At 42.6% G+C, this 24,486-nt stretch overlaps 1 protein-coding gene across 3 annotated transcripts in view; it reads left to right on the top strand.

The window, feature by feature from the left end:
* The first annotated feature begins 3,806 nt into the window (after positions 1 to 3,806).
* The window catches only part of SP4 (Sp4 transcription factor), a 34,481-nt gene continuing 13,801 nt past the window's right edge, over positions 3,807 to 24,486 (top strand). Inside the window, exons 1-4 of one of the 3 annotated variants that reach the window (XM_075212197.1) lie at positions 3,807 to 3,945; positions 4,780 to 4,865; positions 5,148 to 6,687; positions 22,026 to 22,254. In XM_075212197.1, coding sequence (XP_075068298.1) covers positions 4,797 to 4,865; positions 5,148 to 6,687; positions 22,026 to 22,254 — 1,838 coding nt within the window. In that variant the 5' untranslated portion in view covers positions 3,807 to 3,945; positions 4,780 to 4,796. The other 2 variants (XM_075212195.1, XM_075212198.1) reach the window with 2 other exon arrangements.

Here is a 24,486-nt window from a genome sequence, read left to right as displayed (position 1 = left end):
AGGGCTGGCAAAGTTTAGCCCAGGGGCGAGACTTGACTATGAACATTTTAAAGGAAAATAAATGCATGTAGACCAGTGACCGAGCCCAGTGTAGCCAAATATGGGACTGGCTCAGCCAGCCTCTGCAGATATAACACTTTACTGCCTCACTAGATTCCCCACGACCCAGTGACCTACCTTTGCTTTCCAGATTTCAATAATACCTTTACCTCCTATAATCTTAGCAAAGATTTGAGCTGTGTAGGTAAATGAAAATGAAACAAGTAAACAACTCTACATGAATTAACAATCAATCAAATACAGTGTTACAAATGTGCCAATTCACTCAGAGTACAATATTGCCCCTGGACAAGTTTTTATTTAGATAGCTCAGAAAAATTACGCAGTAAACCAAGATTTCTTTTCAGTAAACATTAAGAAAAATCACTAACCAGCATGCTACAAAATAAAATGATACAGTATTTATTTATAGGATTAGTTAGTAAAACATTTAACATTTATTAATACACTGCTCAGCCACAACATTAAAACCACTGATGAGTGAAGTGAATAACATTGATTTTCTCATTACAATGGCACCTGTCAAGTTGTGGGATATATTAGGCAGCAAGTGAACAGTCAATTTTTGAAGTTGATGTGTTGGAAGTAGAAAAAAAATGGGCAAGCGTAAGGATCTTAGCGACTTTGATAAAGGCCAAATTGTGATGGCTAGACTGCCTGGCTCAAAAACATCTCCAAATTGGCAGGTCTTGAAGGGTCTTCTGAGGATGCAGTGGTTAGTACCTACCAAAAGTGATTCAAGCAAGGATAACCGGTGAACTGGTGACAGGGTTATGAGTGCCCAAGACTCATTTGTGCGTGTGGAGAGCGAAGAAAAGCCTGTCTGCTCCAATCCCACAGAAGAACTACTGTAGCACAAATTGCTGAAAAAGTTAATGCTATGGTAGAAAGATGTCAAAACAAACAGTGCATCGCAGCTTGCTGCGTATAGGGTCAGAGTGCCCATGCTGACCCCTGTCCACCGCCAAAAGCACCTACAATGGGCATGTGAGCACCAGAACTGGACCATGGAACAATGTTAGAAGGTGGCCTGGTCTGATGAATCACATTTTCTTTTACATAATGTGGATGCCAGGTGCATGTGCATCATTTACCTTGGAAGAGATGTCACCAGGATACACTATAGTAAGAAAGCAAGTCGACGGAGGCCGTGTGATGGTTTGGGCAATGTCCTGCTGAGAAACCCTAGGTTCTGGCATTCATGTGGATGTTACTTGGACATATATCACCTACCTAAACAGTGTTGCAGAACAAGTACAAGCCTTCATCATCATCATTTATTTATATAGCGCAAACATATTCCGTAGCGCTTTACAATTGGGGACAAACATAGTAAACTAATAAAAAAACTGGGTAAAACAGACAAAGAGGTGAAAGAGGTGAGAAGGTCCTGCTCACAAGCTTACAATCTATTGGACAATGGGAGTTTGACACATGAGGTTAAGTCTACATTTTGCATTTTGGCCCAGCCAGACTGCAAAGGTAAAAGTGACTCATAAGCTAAATGAATCCTGTCACACAACAATGTTGGTCAAGGGGTAGTTGTATAACGGGTGGTAATACTGTAATGTAGTGAGGTTAAGAGGGTGGTTGAGGAATATTATAAGCTTGTCTGAAGAGGTGGGTTTTCAGAGAACGCTTGAAAGCTTGTAGACCAGAGGAATTTTATTGTGCGAGGGAGAGAATTCCATACACTGGGTGCAGCCCGAAAAAAGTCCTGTAACCAGGAATGGGAGGATGTAATGAGTGTGGATGAGAGACGCAGATCTTGTGTAGAACGGAGTTGCCGAGATGGGAGATATTTTGAGACAAGAGAGGAGATGTATGTTGGTGCAGCTTTGTTGATGGCCCTGTAGGTTAGTAAAAGTATTTTATATTGTATTCGGTAGAAAACAGGCAACCAGTGTAGAGACATACAGAGTGATTCAACACAGGAATAACGATTTGCAAGGAAAATCAATCTTGCCGCAGAGTGCAAAACAGATTGTAGGGGTTTGAGTCTGTTTTGGGGAAGACCAATAAGGAAGGAATTGCAATAGTCAATACGGGAGATGATAAGTGCATGAATTAAAGTTTTTGTAGTGTCTTATGTGAGATATGTGCGAATTCTGGAAATGTTTTTTAGATGTATGTGGTATTCCCTGATGGCAGTGGCCTCTTTTAGCCGTATAATTCGCCCTGCCACACTGCAAAAATTGTTCAAAAATGGTTTGAGTAACATAACAAAGAGTTCAAGGTGTTGACTTGGCCTCCAAATTCCCCAGATTTCAATCCGATCCAGAATCTGTATGATGTGCTGGAAAAACTAGTCAGAGCCATGGAGACCCCCATCTCAACTTATAGGATGTAAAGGATCTGCCGCTAACCTCTTAGTGCCAGAAACTACAGGACACCTTCAGAGGTCTTGTGGAGACCATGTCTCGACAGATCAGGACAATCAGTGTATCTTGCTTTTATAAAGCCACACACCAAATAAATAGAAAGAAATTGCTAAGTGCACTTAAATAAAAATTCTGTAGGAAATTGGTCTCTCTAGCTGATTGTAGAGTGAATTTCACAGTTATAGAACAGATAACTGACATACACCTGTCATTCTCGTATTGTTCACCATACTGTAACAACTCTTGTTGTCTGTATCCACTTATAAAACCAAAACTAAATGTGGTTTGAGGTTTTATGTTGAATCTTTTTGCTGCAGTTAAATTATTTAAGAGTTGGGAAATACAAAATGCAATGAGAACCACTTAATATGCATCATTACAGGTGTCCTGGTGCCTCTACATGACTGACAGATCGGGATGTTTATTAGTGTCCGAGGTTACACGAGGAAAGGGAGGACAGAAAAGAGAACAACTCCCTCTTCTACCACCCCCTGGAGCAGCCCTACTCCCACTGCTGACAGCAGGCACGCCTCGACCATCCCTCCCAGAGAGGACAATCTACACCTCAGTCCCGCCTGCCAAATCCTAACACTGTCTGCAAGCATGGAGGGACAAACCTGCGTCAAATCCTCGAACTACAACTCCCGGCATGCAGTGCGGCGACACCTTTCCAACCAATCCCGTGTAAGCATAGCAGAGAGGTCATCATTCAGAATGATTCATTTTTGGTCACTTGATGCCTGAACTCCAGTTTAACCAATGGGGTTACCAACTAATAGTGACAGTATATTCACAAGTCTAACATACATATTCCATAATAGGGCTGATGGTGTGTGGTTTACACATGCTGTTGTGAAAAATACAAATATTCCCTGTGTTTTTATCCTGACAACTGTCCTTGTGATCCAGACCTGGGCACCCTGTGGCCCTCCTGGTGCTGTTGAGTTACAATTCTCAGCATGAGCTACCTGCATTTTGCTGACAAGAAAGGCTGAGACATGTAGCTATCAGCTGAGGCAGAGCCACAGGTGGCCCAAGGCTACTGTAATGTATAAAGTGAGCAGGGTATACTGCAATCCATGACACAATTGTGGAGACATCTGCCTCATTACCAGTATAAATGCAGAGAAATGATGGAGGACAAGCTCTCTGGGTGACATGAGCGGGTGATGGGAAGGAGATGGTTAAGTCTCTCCCATTGCCTCAGCTCCCTCCCCTCCATGGCCCAGCAGTGGGGAGAGAGGGAGGGTCCTGCCTGCGCCACTACCGCCCAGCTCTCTCTGTCTGGGGGAGGAGAAGGAGGAGGATAAGGGGAGGGGACAGAGGCAGCAGCTGGGGAAAAAAATAATAATAAAATAAATATTATTTCTCTGGAGCTGGTTGGAATAAACGCTAAATCCCCGCTTTACTGTGCAGAAAGACGGGCAGGGGACGGGGCTGAAGTGACCGGGAAGCATCGAGGCTCCGCTGCGATCGCTGTCACAAGAAGCGGGGAGGACGTCTGGTAAGCAATGGCGAGGAGGGAAAGAGGAGGGTCCCGGGGAGGAGGCCTCACAAGAGGAGAGATGTTGAGGGGCTGGATGGAGCCGATGTATCCCGTAGCGAGATGGAGGGGGAGGTGGGATTGGGGGTGTCCGCCCCGGCTCTCTGCCCGGCCCCGGGCCACCCCTCTCCGGGGCTGTCAATCAGGGCGGGGGATCAGGGGGCCTCGGCTGCGGGGAGAGACGGAACTTCTACGACACAACCCCCTTCTCTAGCCAGCCACCGCCGCCATTCGTACAGGGAAAGGGCCAGGCCCCCCATCCCTCCTCCTCCAGCCTCCCTCAGCCATAGCGACCGGCCTTTTTATCCACCCCTGTCCCATCCCCTAGCCTCTTCCCTTCCTACTGATTATCAGTGCTACGAATAAGTACCATCATTAATTCACCATGAGCGGTACGTAACACCCCCCACCACCCCTTCTCATCCACTGTCAGGACCATGACTCCTTTCTCCCTCCATAATCCCCCCCTTTTATCTTATTCCCAGACCCCCACCACGGTGACAGCCTCCTGTGGGGTGTGCCACCATCCATTGGGTCGGCTTTACTAGAGCATGTGTCAAAATACAGGTTACAAATGTTGCCACCAATATTGGAGGTGGGGTCTTGTCATATATGATGTTCACACATAATCATATGGCCATGGATGAAATACAGAGATATTGTATTCTTGTATTATTCAACAACTTGTGAATGCAAACAGTGTTTTGACATTTTGACTTTTTTTTATTTGTTTTTAGTAAATGTAACTTTCTTTATTGACATGTGACATATGTTAGTTGTTTAATTATTTTGCAGATCAGACAGAGGAAGATATGGCCAGTGAAGGTGGAAAAAGCAATGAATCTGAAAGCAAAAAAAAGGGCAAAGCATCAGGTTCGCAGGTAATTTATTTCCATGATTCAATATTGATGGATGCACTATTTATGACAGTTAATGAGTTTAATTGTAAATTAATTTTTTTGGCCTTTTTTATGCAGAGGAATATATCTTATACAAATTGCTTTCTTCCTGTATTATACACATTCAGATTTGCAGAAATAGTTAGAGACATTAGACATTTCTGAGAATGCAACCACTTCCTGTCAAAGATCTGATGTTGGTGCTGTCAGATGGGAACACACCCATCCTCTCTAAACCCACCCACTTTCTTTTTTTTTTACTAGGACTCACAGCCCTCTCCCTTGGCTTTGCTAGCTGCCACCTGCAGTAAAATAGGAACAACTGGGGAAAACCAAGGGACTGGACAGCAGCAGATAATCATAGATCCCAGCCAAGGCTTGGTTCAACTTCAAAACCATCCACAACAACTGGAATTGGTGACCACTCAACTGGCTGGTAGTGCCTGGCAGATTGTTGCTGCCGCACCTCCTGTCTCAAAAGAAAGCGGCATATCTCAACAAGGAATTTCAATAGCTGCTAGTACAGCGGCTTCATCTAATAGTAATGATAATGCATCACCCACAAAAACCAAAGCCAACATTTCAGCTGCTGCACCAGGGCAATTCCAGATAATCCAGGTGCAGACCCCTGGAGGAAATGTACAGTACCAGGTAATCCCTCAAATTCAAACTCTAGACGGCCAGCACATCCAGATCAGCCCTGGAAACGCCACTACATTGCAAGATTTGCAAGGTCAAATACAATTTATTCCTGCTGGTAATAATCAAGCCATTATCACTGCTGGCAACAGAACAACATCTGGAAATATTATTGCACAGAACTTAGCAAATCAAACTGTGCAAATTCGGCCTGGAGTTTCTATACCGTTACAGCTGCAGACCATCCCTGGTGCTTCTCAAGTTGTGACAACCTTACCTATAAATATAGGAGGAGTGACTCTAGCTCTGCCTGTGATAAATAGTGTGGCTGCTGGAGGAAGCTCAGCACAGATTGTTCAGTCTTCAGATGGCGGGGTTAGCAATGGAAATCAGCTGGTGTCCACTCCCATCACAACTTCCTCTGTCAGTAATATGCCTGAATCTCCCTCCTCCTCCTCTTCTTCAACTTGTACAACCACTGTGTCTACTACTCTGACCAGCAGTGATACACTTGTCAGCACAGCTGAAACGGGCCAATTCACAAGCACAGCATCTAGTACTGAGCGTATCACAGAAGAATCCTCTGTTACAGATTCTGAAACCCAGAGCAGCGGTCAGCTTCAGACAAATGGACTTCAGAATGTTTCTGATCAATCAAATACTTTGCAGCAGGTGCAAATTGTGGGCCAGCCAGTTTTACAGCAAATCCAGATCCAACAGCCACAGCAACAGATTATACAAGCCATACCACAGCAGTCTTTTCAACTTCAGTCAGGACAGACCATACAAACTCTGCAGCAGCAACAGCTGCAAAATGTTCAGCTTCAAGCATTAAGCCCAACCCAAGTTCTCATAAGGGCTCCAACATTAACCCCATCTGGTCAAATCACTTGGCAAACTGTGCAGGTTCAAAATATTCAAAGCCTTCAGAATTTACAGGTCCAGAACACTGGCTTACCACAGCAATTAACCCTAACGCCAGTGTCTACAAGCGGTGGTACGACGATTGCTCAGCTTGCACCAGTTACAGTCGCTGGCACTCCGATTACTCTCAATGCTGCTCACTTTACGTCTGTGCCTAACCTGCAGACTGTAAGTGTTGCAAACCTTGGTGCAGCAGGGGTCCAGGTTCAGGGAGTTCCAGTCACCATTACAAGTGTTGGAGGTATGTGTAAGATTGGTATGTTGTTGTATTTGCATTGCAATGGCAGTGAAAGGGTTAAATGTATGCACATAATATTTCTCTGTATAAGTTACCCTGGTAATGTTAAAACTGAGTACAGAAACAAACACTGTGCACATTCTGTTATGAAAGTTTATTTTATCTCTAGACCAGGGCTGTCCAAGTGGAGGCCCTTGGGCTCAGATGTGGCTCTCCAAGGTGATGCTGTGGCCCCATCAATCCTGACAACCTCTGTTTAATCTGCGTTACATAGGTATTTTTATTACTATTCCTCTCTCGGGCACTTATTTATAATAACATATATGCATCCCTCTTCATGTGAACACTTGGACAGCCCTACTGTAGGCCAAAGATTTGCAAGCTTGTGTTTTCATGTGTTTGCCTTTGGGTGACTAATTCTATCAGCCTTTGTACATTAATATCTATAAGGTATCGGAAACAAAGGAAAAAAAATAATATATATATATATATATATATCAAGCGTTTTGGAATAATAATTGCTTGGTGCCGTTTGTGTACAATATAGAACTAAAAAGGGCCAAGTCATGTTCACCTCCTCCCTGTGCTTTTTACCTTTATTTTATAATTTGTTGCTTCTTGGATCCAGGGGACAATCACCTTACACTACTATGTTCACTGACAACGTTTGTTTGTGTGTGGCTGAAGCAGTTAATAGCCTGCGTTAGTTCTAAAGTAATCCAGAAAATCAGACACTCGTTTTTTTGTAGATGGTCGCTGAAACCGAAAGATAGATCATTTATGAACTCCCCCCTCCCCCCCCCCCCAGAAACCATGCATTCTTTGAGATACTCTAAACTTTTTATTTTGTACTTTTTTTAAATTATCAACCTGACTATGTATGTAAATGTTGTTTCTGACCCACCCAACCTGCCACAATGGTTCCTTACTCAGCTCTTGCCATAGAGGCATGCCCACAAACAATTGTATTTTGGGGTGTTATCACTTATGAATGAGGTTGACAGGGAGACTCTGAGGAGTTAAGGGAGTTATAGACTCATAGCCGCTGGTGTTCCAATGATGCAGTTTATTAGTGTTTCCAGCGCCAGTTTAAAGAATGTAAATGGACGTAAAAGAAAATCTGTTCTACTCAATGGGTCCAAACCCATTTGTGTTGAACTTCAGTTGTTTCTTCTGGCTTTTTTTTTTGTTTTTTGTTTTTTTTTGGGACACTTTTTGCTCTATTTAAGGAAAAATCCATTCATACATACAAAACTTAATTTGTCATATACTAAAAGCAACAAAGTGTCAGCATGCTTTTAGAAAAAGCCTGAACTGCTTTCACTCTCTTCAATCATTGGGAGAATTTGGTATGTTGGTAAGATGGAACACATCGCATGTACTACTACCATTTCTGGCTCCACCATTATGCCACCCCACTTCATTCTGGTTTATAGTTCAGTTCGGTGTTGATTCCTGGACTCGAGGAGACTCATCCCTTTGCCCTTACCGACCCATATGGCTTTTCGTTCCCACTATGTGTAAAGCTTTTGCATATACTCTTTCTTCCAAGGTGTCTATCCACCACTGGTTAATTGATGTTGTTTGGTAGGGGTTAATGAGGTATGTAGTATTGTATTGGAACTGTGATCCTTGAAATTTTGAAGTGTATTCAGAAAAAATAAAAAAAATCCATGCATCTCTGTGGGAACGCATTGTGAACATACCCACTTGTGGTTAACAAGCGTATCTGTGTGTTTTTTCCCATGCATCTGACTACTGAAAGATGAGAACTTCCTATTTTGTCATAGACACATGTTAATAAACACTTGTAAATACTTTTGTAAATGCTTCTTGATGCATGTAAAATGCGTCATGTAAGTCAAATGCATTTCACTTGCTTTTCTTAATCCCAAAAAATAAATAAATAAATAAAATGGGTATGAGGCCTAATACTACTAAATAGTAACCTCTGCAAGCTGACTTACTTACTTATAGAAACCACAGAAAATACTGCAACACTAATGTCGTGAACATAGAGAACAGTTATTTATAAGGGTTAACCCATCACATAATTGTGGGGAATAAGGCCTAAATCATAACTGCAGTGTAAATATGGTATATCAAATGAATCCATTGATAAATTGAGCTACTATAGGGTAAAATGTGAAGACAAAGTCTGTTGGATGTGTATTTGATGGCTCTGCACATTCCAGTGTGAGAAGATAGGAGTGTCACTTGTGGCAGATTCAAAGGGCCCTTGCTCTGAGATATATCCTGGCCTGGGATGGAGGTTTGACACCTGAATAGACTTTTAGGAACCACTTAGCTTGGTGTCTGGCTCAAAGAGCCCATGTGCTGACTTGGCTATATGTGATCTAGACAAAAATACTTCAGTTTTAAAATATGCCACTTAAAAATCAATAAAAGTAGTGTATCAACCACATATTTCTCATGATGAAGAGCAGGTCATATGTCAAATTAAGAATTCTGCCCCACAGAGAAGTTAAGGAAATCAGTGTAAGCTCTACGAAAACACTGTATTTAGGCGTATTTGGTATCAAAAGATGGACAAATTCGTAGGGGATTTATTAATAATAAAATCTGTCTGATGCTCCACAGAAAAGTTAGGTCACATAGTGGAGTTGAGTAGTAAATCAGACAGCATGCAAATGGTGATTGAAAAAAGTATCACAGACCACAACCCCCCCAGGAGGTGGGGAGGTGTTAAAGGTGTCTTTAAAAACCTGAGACTAGTTACAACAAATTGTCAGTCTTTTTGGAAAATCAATCTACATTGATAAACTGTCCATCTTCCTAGCCAATTTTCTATGGCACAGATTATACAACTCATGTAAGTGATACTCTGAATGTAACCCCTTTTATTTTAAACTGCATGTTATGCCAATTTATTAATTGGTTTTTTTTTTTATATCTGAATGCCCTGTACTTTTTTATATTAAATCTATAATTTAATATGTGGCGTCCTTGACACTCTAACGAATCCATTAGCATGTTAAGAAGAATATAGCTCGACCAAGTTAACCCTTTGAATGCTGGTGTGTGATTTGTTGATACATTTGATTAACAAGCTTAGTGTGTGCTTGCATTTACATTTGTGTAACAGTCTGGAGGTGTGAAGAGTTAACCCTTTGTTTGCTAGTGGGAGCCTTGTTAGCCTGTGGTGACTAGAAGCCTTGTGTGCCAGTATAGGACAGTATATTGGGGTCCTATTGCCCGTATTCAATAGGTGGTGGCAAAACCTGAAGTGTGTGGGGGTATGAGCATTGTTTGAGGACGATTAAGTAGGTCTATAACCTGAGTGATAGGTAGAGAGAGACTGGAGTGCAGAATTCACGTGTAACTTCATACAGCAAACACCCAAAGTCACGGCAGCTGGGAGCGTGTTCGTGACAACTAATATTATGAATTTATTTCCAAATAAAGATACAAAAGGCAATGCACAATAGTCTTACCTTGCCTGGAACTTGCTGTCCGGTTGCATCTCCAGAACTCCCTTGTGCAGTTATAAGGGTTAAAGATCTCGCTATGACTTTCACTATCTATTCACTTATAAAACATGCTACTTATTTGCATTGTTGGATAGCATAGCTTCTTTTTCGGATGAGGTTGGTTCTCCGACTAGTTGTTCTCTGTAATTAGCAGCACTTTGCACCAGTGGTTTATTCTTTTCCTGATCTGTTCACTTGCCACCTGAACTGACATAATTGCTGATCTGTAAACAAGGTGTCCCTAAGCTACACAAGAGTAATGCAATAAATTAAAGTTCCACTGTCAACATCTTTACAAATATGATTGTAAACTGCAAGAGAAGTGATTGGAAATCACATTCTTAATTTGTCATAAATGTGTTAATAAACCTTTTTTGAGTTTTTTTGTTTGTTTTTTCCTACATTAAATACTCTTTTAGATCTTCTTTGCACCTTAGTTGCAGTACCTATCTGCAGCTGTTGTTTGGATTAAGACTGCAGTTAGTGGTGATGCCCCTAAAAACTGTTTCATACCAGAATGAATAAATCTCCCACAATGCTTTGCAGCCTATAACATAGCAGTGTGTAGCTCTGTCTGCAAAGCAGATCACAAACTAAGGGGGGGGGGATTCAATTCAGTGAGATGTTCCTCAGGAACAGTCCATGAAGACACTAAGGCCTAGATTTACTAAGCTGCGGGTTTGGAAAAGTGGGGATGTTGCCTATAGCAACCAATCGGATTCTAGCTTTCATTTATTTAGTACCTTCTACAAAATGACAGCTAGAATCTGATTGGTTGCTATAGGCAACATGTCCACTTTTCCAAACCCGCAGCTTAGTAAATCTAGCCCTAAGTGGCGATATTTCACTGCTAATTCTCTCTCACCCCTTAGTGGTGCGCATAAAAATGAGCGGAGATTGCTTAGTGTAATAGGTGGCAATGTGCGCAGCTGGACATCATAGTGTTGTCCGGCTGCACATCTTGCTTGATGGTGCTAGCTATCCCTTCTATGTGTGCTGCAAGTTAATGTAAATTAAAAGACACTACCTGGGGAAGGGGAACGGACTGCAATGCTAATGAGATCAGTAGTCATAGGGAACAGGTTTCAGCAGGCAACCTTGGTATATGTTGACCTGAACATACAAATATCCTACACCAATGTTTAATTGTTTTCCATAAGTACAGCTGCTCACTTTATGTACTTTATGTTAATTTTTAACAAGTGTTGGTGGACATAATTTTAAGTATAAACATTTTGGGTATATTATTTTACTCCGTAATACACTGACTGATATGGTTTGGGTTTACTTGGCTCTTTAAGCTAAGGCAGTTAATGGAAACCTTTGGAGGTGCTGCATCAGCTATATTTTGCTCATGATGTGTCGGCTGTTCTGGGTACCAATGAAGGAACCTAGTCGTGGCAGCAATTACCCTCCGACAATTGGGAATGCCACGCTAATTTGCAGTTGATGTTCAAAGTGTGAGTGGTTGGGTCTGTCAAGTGTCACCAGTACAAGCAGTCATTGATGACTAGTTGCTTAAATCCAAAGAAACCTCAAAGTGTGGTGATGCGGTGTGGCATAGTAAGCCCATCCAGTCAGTGTTTGAAGTGTGCATCCATCTTTATGCAATTTTCCAGCACACATGTTGAACTTGCTTCCAATTTTATGTCAACCAGAGACAGATTAGGGGGAGGGTGATACTATCCCTGTGCGCCCCCCCCTCCCCCCCCAGCGCCTAGCATCAGATAGAGTTACTAGCCTTATGCATGAGGCTAAACTAACCTCACAGACTTGGTACGCTCAGAAAGGCAGTCCCACAATGCAGTACCCAGATAGGAAGTGCATATTCATCAGACACTTCCTGTCTGAGCAGCGAGGTAATTAACATCATGCTATAGGTAGGGGGCTCTGATGAAAGCTTTAGGGGGGAGAGAGGTATGGAGAGGGGAAAAGAAGATTTTTGTACTTGCGTTAAATCTCTCTGATTCCATCTGGGGGACACTATTACCATGGGGACCTTCTAAAGTAGCCCGTAAGGGAGGGAATTCTATGGTCTACTAGTCCGCAAAACACTGCGGCCGAAACTGGCGTCCGCAGACACAATCATGTTGAACTGGCAAAACCTTGTAAAGGTATGAACTGAGGACCAGGGGCCTGATTCATTAGTGATCTTATCGTGTGCAAAAGTTAAGATGCTTATTTTTAAGAAGAAACAGGGAGATAAGAGTGAGTTTAGATGGATTTTCATCTTAACTTAAGAAAGTCTTCACTTATGCAGTGGATTTTGCTTCTTCTCTCCCTTTTCTGAGCATGCACAGAGTGGATTTGCTTATGATAAGCAAAAAACGGCAGATAAGTGTAACAGATTCTGGATACTTCTACTACTAATCTTGATTAGCGCTGGCTTACCTGAGGTGCGGAGTCTAACGATCTCCCCGGTGTTCACCAAGAACCGCCGCAAGGCGGGGTGGGCTTCGCTGCCAGGAGTCGCAGGTCGCGGTCCCCAGGTTCGCCCCAAGATGTAGTACAGCAGAGTGGAGCGGAGTTAGTGGAGTCAGCGGAGTCAGACAAGCCGGTTTGGTACACAGGAATGGAGTCGGGCAGAATCAGAAGGCAACTCGGAGTCAACAAGCCAGGTTCGGTACACGGGTCACAAGAACAGAAGAATGGTCAGCAAGCCGAGTCGGTCCACAGGAATAGGAGAGCCAGGGTAGTCAAACAGGCAGAGATCAGCACACAGGAAGACACAGGAGACTGAAAGACACAGCAATCCACGAAGTACAGGAGCCAGGAACAGGTAAGTGTTGCTCTGACACTCAGCGAGTGTCAGAGTGAGGTTTTTATCCTGACGGGTTCGAAATCCCCGCCTCTAGGTTGCGGTCATGTGACCGCCTCCGGGTGCGGTCACGTGGTGTTGGATGCGGAGGTGCGGCTTCCGGGACGGCGGAGAAGGTAAGTCCGTTACAATAAGATCACTAATGAATCAGGCCCCAGGTCGCCACCCTACCCAGCTGCTCTGCAGATGCTCCATGGTGAGCAGCCCAGGAAGCCCCCATCGCACAGGTAGATCGCACCGTGAGAACTTGAGGCACAGCTAGATTTCTACACAATTAAGCATGCTTAATCGTAGATCTGATCCGACAAGCAATGGTCTGCTTTGTGGACGGTCAACCTCTCCTATTATATTTGTAAAGAACAAAAAGAGACTCAGTTCTGCAATCAGCAGAAGTCCTGTCCACATAAGCCCGGACCACGTCCAGACTAGCAGAGGAAGAAGGCCCAGAAGGAGCAATCCCTTCTCTAAAGGCCAGAACCACTATCTCTTGATTTAAATAAAAAACAGGAACCACCCTAGGCAAGAAAGTAGGTACAGTCCTATGAACCGTCCTTTTATCTTGGAACACCAGATAAAGACCTTTACGGGACAAGGCTCCAAGCACTGACACACGAGTAGATGCAAGGGGCAGCAAAAACACCACCTTCCAAATCAAGAAACGCAGATCAGCCGACTGCAGGAGTTCGAATGGAGGCCGCTGAAGAACCTCCACAACAAAGCTCAAATCCCACGGGGGCCAACATAGGAACATTGGGAGGCTGAACATGAATAACTCCCTGAAGGAAAGTACAAACGTCAAGGAGGAAAGCCAACCGGCGCTGAAAGAAAATAGAAATATATGAGACCTGAACCTTCAAAGAACTTGGTATTAATCCCATTTCTAACCCATTCTGAAGAAAGGCCAGAAAATGGCTAATATGAAAAAGGTAGGGTTATGACACTTCTTCCCTACAGTACATAGATCCTCCACACCTTGTGATAGATCTTAGCTGATACCGGCTTCCGAGCCTTTATGAGGGTCTCCACTACCCTGGTAAAGGACCCCCTCGACCGCTAGAGGTTGGCTTCAACAGCCACGCCATTAAAGCCAGCCGAGGTAAGTCTGGATGGTGTAAATGGTTCTTGACTGAAAAGATCGGGCCTGAGAGGAAAAGCCCAGCCTGATCCTTCCACCAGAAGCAAGATGTTGGCGAATCAGAGCCAACCAAGCCAATTCGGTGCCACCAGAATGATCGGAAAACCTTCCAACAGTAATGGCCTTAGAACCCTCGGAATTGGTGGAAAGTGATATCCTAAGCAGGAGTCCCACCTCATGGACATTACCTCCACCACCACAGCCAGAGAATCTCTTACGCAGAATCTTGGAACCTAGTGATTGTGTCTGGATGCCATCAGATCCAGATCTGGCAGGCCCATTTCCAGACTAACTCCTGAAACACCTGAGAATGCAGTTCCCATTCTTCCGGAAGGATTACATGCCTGCTGAGACAATCTGCTTCTAGTTGTTCACTCCGGGAATAAACACTGCCGAAAACGCTGGAACAAATTTCTCCACCCACAAGAAGACCTGTTCTGCTACCTGCACAGCTCCTCTGCTTCTTGTTCCTCCTTGGCGATTTACATATGCCACTGCAGTGACATTGAAGGATTGGAGGTGGACTGGTTTTCCTTGAAGGAGAGACTGAGCTCCCTGAAGGGCTAACAGCATGGCTCTTAGCTCGAGAAATCTATGGGCCGAAGCGCCTCAATGTCTGTCCAAAGACCCTGGTAACAAAGCTGGAGAACAACAGCTCCCCAGCCCTTCAGACTGGCATCTGTGGTCACCAGAATCCAAAACCACAGGACAAACGATCGGCCCATCATCAGAAGTTCTTGAACTAGCCACCATTTCAGAGGTTGACAAGTCTCCTTGGAGAGTCTGATTCATTGGGTCTCCAGATGAAAAAGTAGATTCCACTGGAACGTACGAGAGTGTAAACGACCCTATGGGAGGGTTTTGAACATAGATGTCATCAACCTTAGAATCCCCATGCCCAAGCACATGGAAGGAGAGTTGTAGGGATCTGTAGAGAATGTTCTGGAAAAAGATCTTCTGAAAAGAAGTGTCCCATTATTTATCTTAGAAACCTCATCCTCTGTGAGGGTATCAACTGGGATCTGGAATAATTGATTATCCAACCGTGTTGCTCCAGAATTCGAATAGACAGGGTCAGATGCTAATAGAGAAAAAAACCTGATAAGTCTGAGGAGAAAATAGTCCAAATGCGAAATAATGTTCTCTCCCAAGGCACGTAAACGCTCTGCCATTACCACGATAATCTTTGTGAAAACTCTCTGGGCTGTGGAAAGCCAAAGGGGAAAGCCCTAAATTGATAATGGGAACTTCCTACTGTAAAAACAAAGGACTGATCCCATCCAAAACTTATCTACGAGTAGACGTTGGTTTAGCGCCCTTGATGTTTAGAATTGATTGAAATGAACCGCACTGTTTGGGCACCAAGAGCAGGTTTTAATAAAGCCCCTGGTGTTTCTGTCACTCTGGACATGATCCCCAAGACCCAAATATCTTAGGTGGACGCCGCCCATTGATATTTGAATGATTGTGGATAACCCCCTACCTCCGCAGTCACGAGGAGAGAAAGGTCCCGTCATGCGGATTAGTTTTTTTATTTTAGTTTAAGATCTTGGGATTTGGACGTCTTTTGGAGTAAGCATCTTTACCCGTTTGCGACTGTCCGAGAGTTGCAAGGAGCCTACTTGTATTGGCGGGCTGAACTTAATAACTCTTGTTCACAAGAAAGGATTTCCAAAAAGACCCAAAGCACAGAGTTCGTGATTTAGGGACATTCACCGGCAGGAAAGTACATTTACCTCCGGTTGCTTGGCTAATCATACTACCAAACACAATCCTGGGTTAATATATATATAACAGAATAATCCTCACAATAGAAGAATCTCAACATTAAGTTGATAACTATATGAAGGAATTGGTAAATATTCTACAGAAATCTATTTGTACAGATATGCGTAAGGCAAAACTGATGTAAGGTACTCATCCCTCCAGAACCATGTCTAGGGCATAGTACCCGCAGATAGAAAGCAGCCTGTCAAGTTAGACACAGTATACTGCTGATCAGTAGCAGTGATACCTGTAGTACCCACAGATAGAGAAAAGCCTGTCAGTTAGACACAGTATACTGCTGATCAGTGTCTGTGAGGTAAAACTGCTCAGCAGTTTCTTGAACTTTCTACTTTCCAGTTCCGTGAATTGGCTTCAAGGAACATAACAATTTGTGAAGGGGGAGCAGTCCTATAACAAAATTACATGCTCCTCCTCAGTTTTCATATGTTATTATTTAAAAAGAAACAGGCCATAAACAATCACACCACAGAGATAATAGATACTATAATCACTTTTTTTGTTTTGACCCTGGCCAATGTCTCAAAACGGTAAGGAAATTAATCTCTGAAAAATAAAATTAATGTCTCAATCATTGACTGAACACTCATGTTAAATACCGTCTCCATTAACTTTAGATCCATCTATAATAAAACTAAACTCTAGGTAGATATATATATAGACCGTTTTCTCTCTCTTACCACAAGGAACCTCATTAACTAGTTATTCCCCAGTGGGGTACTTGGCTGCTTAGGACAGTTTCACACTGTGTCCAAACGGCCCCCTGGTCTCTTTACCCCACAGATAATTTGGCAAGGCATTGAGAACAGGTATACAATTCTGCACAAGAATTCTTATCAGACAATTTTTTTTTTGTTTTTTTTAAAGAAATACAGATTACGCAACTTTCACAGAGAAATAAAAATACAGCAAAATAATTACTAGTTCTGACTCTGGCTAATAGCCTCAAAACAGTAATATACATATCTGTGGTAATAATAATGTAAAAGGGGAAGATATTGTATAAAATCACCTAAGCGCAGATAGTCTAGTTATAACCCTATATGCCTTCTGTAAACGTGTGTGTGTATATATACATAAACAAACATATATATTAGAGATGCTCAGGCTCGGTTCCTCGGGAACCGAACATACCCGAACTTAGGGGATCTGAGAACAGAGCTGAGTCGGCTCGGTACTTTCGCCCTTTTTCGGAATCGAAAATGAGGCAAAACGTCATCATTACGTCGTTGGATCTCGAGTTTTAGAATCTATAAATACCGCCCTCAATGGCGATCTAGCGCCATTTGAGAGAGGGACACAGAAGGGGTAGTACAGAGTGTAGAGCAGTTGGGCAGGCAAAGTTATAAAATTTAAAGAGGAGGGTGGTAGCAGTGTTCAAAAAAGTGGCATTCAGGAGAGCTCCATTGCTAATTCTAATTGCAGAAAAATACAAATAATAGTGCTTACAGGGTTGATGTAATTCTGCAGTCCAATTCTACTGTGTTATATAGGTAACACACAAAAAGGAGAGCTGCGTTGCTAATTGTCATTGTTGAAATACAGGCTTTTCTTCTGAATTTGCACCAAAAACTGTACAGTGTTATCAAAATGGATTCACAGCAGTACACAGAAGAGCAGGAGCACCAAGCAGCTGCTGCCACCAGTCATGATGATGGTAATCCCTGTACATCATCTAGTAAAGCCTATGTAAAAGTACATAGTGTTTTTAAGTCAGGGAAACAAAAATGTAAAAAACACCTTTTACCTTGGTCAAGAAAAAAGAGCTGTAATCCAGGCAAAGTGATCTGCAGAAAAAAATAAAATTGCCAACATGCCACTCTACACGCGCAGTGGCAAAGAAAGAATGAGTCCTTCGTCTTTCTCTATGAGTATGAGATCTAAAACTGTTACTGAGGCTTCTTCTTGAAAGGTCAGTCGTGACCAAGCAAGACCTTGTCATTTGGACTCCAAAAGTGGTGCCCAAATACTTTTACGTGTAAAAGCCGAGCTGGAAGAAAACAGTAAGGCATTAGAGGAAAATTTATGTTCAGATTCAGAAATGACACAAATCCCTGAGGAGAGTCTGTCCATGAGTGCTATGTGTAATTGTGACCAATCTGATAGTGTACTTCTAAAGAAGGCCCCTTTCAGCATTTCTGCAGATGTGCCTGAACAGTCCGAGTGTAGCCGGTGATACACCAATTGAGGATGCCTCTTTGGAATTTCAACAGGATGAAGGGGATATTTGTGTAGCCGACGAGGGCGCTAATGAGGATGTTGAGGCTGAGGATAATGACCACAACATCTTACCACAGTAGAGTTAATTAACAGCACTGTTACCTTAGGTGCCTTAAGGCCATTGATGCCTTGTTTTGTGGGGGCCTAAACACACCAAGCACTTCAGCCACAAGTAGTGGCACTTTTGTGGCTGGAGTGCTTGGTTTGTTAAAATGTGCATGTCCTTTTTAAGATCCAACATATCCAAGGACAATTCCATCTTGTAAAACTTTTCTTTTCTGCCACTACTGTGTGCCAATGTGTCCTAGATGTTCTAAGAACTGCCGTGTGTTTGAGTCATTGCTCTGTCGCTTAGCATCCAGCCAGGTCGTTGCAGTATTTGTCCGAAAATGTATGACAATAATATTGTGACCTTTTTGAGGTGGTCAAAATTGACTGCAAATTACTTGAAATTAGTGTTATTGGGGTTAATAATAATGTAGGATCAAAAGAAGAGCAAAATTATGTGATTTTAGCAATTTTTCAAAGATCCAAAACACGAAGCTAATCCAGGTCCAAAACCACTTCACGGTGGTCAGTGAGCATCTCTAAAAATATATATATATATATATATATATATATATATATATATATATATATATATATATATATATATGTGTATATATTCTATATCTTCACTGGGGTACTTAGTGCAATTGTCAAGGAAGGGCAGCTAGCAGCGGATGGATTCTCCATTATTTCAGTCAGGAGTACTCTGAGGTAAACTCTAGCTGAATTTTCCCGCCTTTGGAGTGCACCAATCAGCAGGGGGGTCTCCTTTACATTCCCAGTACTCGTGAGAATCTCTCACTCACTCCCCTCTGTCTGATGGTTCAAACACCCAGAGGAAGCCTCTATCAGCCCAGGCTTCCACACTGCGTTGTGCTCCCGTATCAATGCCCATTCGGAATCCTTCCTAGGGCTCTATGAGATCCAAGTCCCCCCTCAGCGGAGGACTTGGCATCTCCCAACATGGCGGATCCTCAGCCGATTGCAGCGCTCTCTGCCCGTGGTAGTGCTGAACCAGTTGGGACAGTGCGCTGTCACTGCCCGCCGTGTAAAGATTCTTCTGTTGGTCCTCTTTTTTTTCTTAACTTTTTTTTTTTTTTTTTTTTGAATAAAAATGGAACCTAGTTCCATTAGAAACCCAAGAGGAAAAAAATGTTAATCAACACTTATCCTCACCTAACATTACTAGAATAGAACAAAAAAAATAATAAAACCTAAACTAAACAGCAAGTACTGTCAAGCAGTACTAAACCCAGCCCAACTCCTTGCTCACTTAAACAAAACTGAGGTCTGTGGGATTGCAGAGGGGAGGAGTCAGCAGCACACTTAGTTGTTCACTATTTAAGTGCCAATTCCAAGCGCCCTCTTACAACCCCCCCCCCCCCCCCCCCCCCCCCCCATGGTAGCAGTGTCCCCCAGAGTGGATGAAGGAGAAATGAGAGATATTGGGGTAACAATATGACAGTTTTTCTCTCTTTTTCATCACTAATTTTAGACCATAGGGGTCCCCGTCTTTTAAGCACCCTGGACCCCCCAAAAGCCTAAAACCACCTCTGGTTGCAACAGTAGACTTTGAATTTCTGCTAGTCTGTGGTATTTTGATGCCAATGTGTCACTATTTTCTTTCTAGAACTTACACTTTATCATTTCCTTGCGATTGTCCGCATAGTAATTTCTAGCCATGGCTTTTCATAATTATTCCACCTAGTCTCTTTGGCTTACATACTATTCTATCACACAGCTGATACTGAGACACTGGTTATCAAGTATGCCGTAAGGACTTGGTAATGTTTCCTGGAGCAAACAAAATCACAACCAACTCTTAAATGACCAGCCCTTTGCTTAGTAAAATGGTTATTTCTGTGGCATGGTGACACCACTCCTTTTGTCTCCCTGTTATAGTGGATACCGTCTCAGGCTGTCTGGCACTGGAGCTGGTTGAGAATTTGGGGAAGGGCATTTGTGCATTATATTTAAACCGTGTACTGTGCATGGGCACTGTTTTTATTACAGGTGGCAATTTTGTGTATGAAATGTTATTACATTATTCGGCGTGAGGCTGGAAATGCACTGCTCAACTGATGAGGTCCTGTTCGAAGTATAGGACTAGAGCCAATCTCTGCCAGCCTTCAGCAGAGAAGCATATTTCTAGACTCACTCTGAACAATATAGTAAAATGCTTCACACACATTTAAGTGACACATGTAATAGAAACCTTCCCACTGTCCCCTAACTCTCCTGAATTAATTAAGCCATAAACAAGGTGAAACATTTACACTACTGCAGAGTTTACGGTTATGCTACCGCTGAACCTTCTGCTTCTGGCAATCTCAGCCACTCTGCTTTCGGGTCCTTGTTTCCTCTACTGGTCCCTGGTCAGACATCCTCCTCTGCTGCAAACAATGTAAATAGAAGGTGCGTGACACTTCTAGGTTACTATACCTATAATCCTATGACAGCAGCTTCAGGGGTTGGAGATTAAAATCGGAAGCACTATTTAATCTAGCTCTGAACATTGATTCAATGTCAGAACAAAAGTGATCTGAACCTTTGCATCTGGTTCCTTTATAGGTGTTCTAATCTCCACTTGACTTCATCCTGGAACTCCTGGTATTGATCGCGGCTTGTTAGTGACTATCCTTTAGACCCCGATTCGGCACATATGTAGTCTGTCTGTGCACTAGCCCTTGGCTCGTCTGACTATTCTCATTTCCTACGTTTTGTTTGCGTCTTGTATTTTACCATCTATGTTATGTTAGAAGGCAGCGCAGAGAGCTGGGACCTGCAAGCTCCCGGCAGCGAATGCCATGCTACCTAGCGGCGTTCATTGTGAAAACTGGGGATTCCTTAGACTCTGTGCTTCTGTTCTGCTAGTACAAATTTCAGCTAAAAATAGGAATCTCACTGTGAATAAATCGTGACATGTACGTCTTACAGGGTTTTCTCCACTCATTTAGGTCACTCCCAAGTGCAGAGAGGAGGCATGGGAAGGCCATCGAGAAACACAAATTGGAAAACCAGTATGTGTTGTCATACTCATTGGGTGTGCTTCATAAATGCCCTCCAGTAACTGTATTGTCATGTCATTCAACAGAACTACTGAAAAGAAAATATCACCCCTCGCAATCAGAGCTTTTTTTTTTTGATCTTCAACATATTTTCTTCTGAGATTTTTTTTCTACACATACTTGTGAATGTTATTATAAGTTTATTATAAGTTTATTTCGGATTTTATATTTAGTGTTCCTTAACTTTGAAGATATTTTCTTTATCTCTGTGATATTTCTTTACTGAAGAGGTGGTTAGCTGTTTTTTTATGTCAATGTAAGTCAAATGCATCATTTTGATCATCCACTACAATTTTCAGGCTAACATTTAAAAATAATTTTGTTTATTGGTGATATGTTTAAAAACCATAAATGCTTGCTGACCATACCATACCATTCAGAATATTGATCAGTAAGGTTAGAAAATGTAGAGCCAGTGTCATCAGTGAGTGGCTGGATTGGTGTGTGTCTGTGGTTATTTTAATTATGGCCGTTCCAGATTGTGTGTTGGGTAATCTCGTTTCTGGATGATTGACCTGATTTGGTTGGCAATCGCATTTGTTTTTCTGTGTATGTAAAAATCGGTCACTTTCTAATTTGGGGGATGGGGGTTGGGGGAGTTAACACCTGGGAAGATTTTTTGGGAATCATATGTATATCTTTTCTCATCCACTTTACTGTCCTGTCTGGTAGTGAGTGGATGTTATTTTAATAATGGCACAAGTTTTCCTAATTCACACATTTTGTATTTAAACCTTCCCACATTCTTAAGTTATTTTAATTGTATTGCTGTGTAGGTCAGCAACAAGGAGGAGACGGAGTCAAGGTACAGCAAGCGACCATAGCACCTGTTACTGTTGCAGTAGGAAGTCTTACAAATGCAACTATTGGTGCTGTCAGTCCTGACCAAATAACACAAGTGCAGCTTCAGCAGTCCCAGCCATCATCGGATCAAGAGGTGCAGACTGGAAAGAGATTACGAAGAGTTGCGTGTTCTTGCCCTAATTGCAGGGAAGGTGAAGGAAGGTATGTTACCTTTTGGTTGTGTTCTTGATGCACTTTGCTCTAAAGTTTAAAAAAAAAAATAATAGCGTGGAAGTGTGTGTGTGTGTGTGTGTGTGTGTGTGTGTGTGTGTGTACAGTTGTATGCAAAACTTTGTCAAATGACATGTCTCTGTCAAACTTTTAAGTTAAAAGAAGGTAACGCAACCTCTGCAGGGTACAAACTTAAACTTGACATTTCTGCAAAATTACTATTTTCATTCCATCTCTCCACGGCAGCAGATTCACTTTCATACTTGCTGAAGGGTAGAAAGGAAAGAAGTCTGCACTGAAAGAATATACGGCTAACACCTCCGTTTATATTTGTTCTTTTTTCTACGTAAATGGAAGCAGGCAGTTTAAGTGGTGGTTTGTCCTGATACAGAACAAGCTCATTATTTACTAATGGTCCACTGAGGATCCTGGTGGGGGAATCCCACAGATCCTTTTGCGTGCTGGATCGCAGCAACATCAGCGCACCATACCGAGGGGGGGAATGGCCTTCTCTTGAAATCGCCATATTCAAATATCGTCTTTTAATATTCCATGGAGATAGAAGCTGGGAGCAGCAGCAGCCAAAAAACCATGCTGCACTTCTATAGGGAACACCTACTTGTTTCTGGAGATAGCCACCATCCTAGAGACTGTTTTGCTGCTGCTGTTAGGTGGGTTAGACTAGCGAGGACAGGAAACCTACAACTTCTTACATTGGAATGTGGGAAAAAAATGCTTGTGGTTCCTTGAGAAAGGCAAAAGCACAGGGTTTGGTTTGTACAGTCATGTCCAAAAGTTTTGAGAATGACACAAGTATTTATTTTCACAAAGTTAGCTGCTTCAGTGTTTTTAGACCGTTTTGTCAGATGTTGCTATGGTATACTGAAGTAAAATTACAAGCAATTTGTAATTGTCAATGGGTTTTATTGACAATTACATTAAGTTTATGCAAAGAGTCAATATCTGCAATGTTGACTCTTCTTTTTGAAGACCTCTGCAATTCGCCCTAACATGCTGTCAATCAACTTCTGGGCCACATACTGACTGATGACCGCCCATTCTTGCCTAATCAATGCTTGGAGTTTGTCAGAATTTGTGAGTTTTTGTTTGTCCACCCGCCTCTTGAGGATTGACCACAAGTTCTCAATGGGATTAAGGTCTGGGGAGTTTTCTGGCCATGGACCCAAAATTTTGAAGTTTTGATCCTGAGCCACATAGTTATCAATTTTGCTTTATAGCAAGGTGCTCCATCATGCTGGAAAAGGCATTGTTCATCTCCAAACTGTTCTTGGATGGTTGGGAGACGTTGCTCTTGGTACCATTCTTTATTCATGGCTGTGTTCTTATGCAAAATTGTGAGTGAGCCCACTCCCTTGGCTGAGAAGTAACCCCACACATGAATGGTCTCAGGATGCTTTACTTTTGGCATGACACAGGACTGATGGTAGTGCTCACCTTTCCTTCTGTGGACAAGCGTTTTTCCAGATCCCCCAAACAATCTGAAAGGGGATTCATCAGAGAAAATTTACTTTACCCCAGTTCTCAGCAGTCCAATCCCTGTACCTTTTGCAAAATATCAGTCTGTCCCTGATGTTTTCCCTGGAGAGAAGAGGCTTCTTGACACCAGACCATCCTCCAAAAGTCTTTGCCTCACTGTGAGTGCAGATGCACTCACACCTGCCTGCTATCATTCCTGAGCATGTTCTGTACAGGTGTTTCCCCGATCCCCCAGCTAAATCAACTTTAGGAGACTGTCCTGGCATTTCCTGGATGTTCTTGGGCGCCCTGAAGCCTTCTTCACAACTATTGAACCTCACTCCTTGATGATCTGATAAATGGTTGATTTAGGTACAATCTTACTAGCAGCAATATCCTTGCCTGTGAAGCCCTTTTTGTGCAAAACAATGATGACTGCATGTGTTTCCTTGAAGATAACCATGGTTAACAGAGGAAGAACAATGATTTCAAGCACCAACCTCCTTTTCAAGCTTCCAGTCTGTTATTCTAACTCAATCAGCATGACCGTGACCTCCAGCCTTTTCCTTGTCAACACACTCACCTGTGTTAACGAGAGAATCACTAACCTAATGTCAGCTGGTCCTTTTGTGGCAGGGCTGAAATGCAGTGGAAATGTTGTTTTTGGGATAAAGTTCATTGTCATGGCAAAGAGGGACTTTGAAATCAATTGCAATTCATCTGATTATTCTTCATGACATTCTGGAG

Source organism: Mixophyes fleayi, chromosome 5, assembly GCF_038048845.1.
Source record: "Mixophyes fleayi isolate aMixFle1 chromosome 5, aMixFle1.hap1, whole genome shotgun sequence".
In the NCBI taxonomy this organism is placed as follows: domain Eukaryota; kingdom Metazoa; phylum Chordata; class Amphibia; order Anura; family Limnodynastidae; genus Mixophyes; species Mixophyes fleayi.
This window is presented reverse-complemented; position numbering and strand designations above follow the sequence as displayed.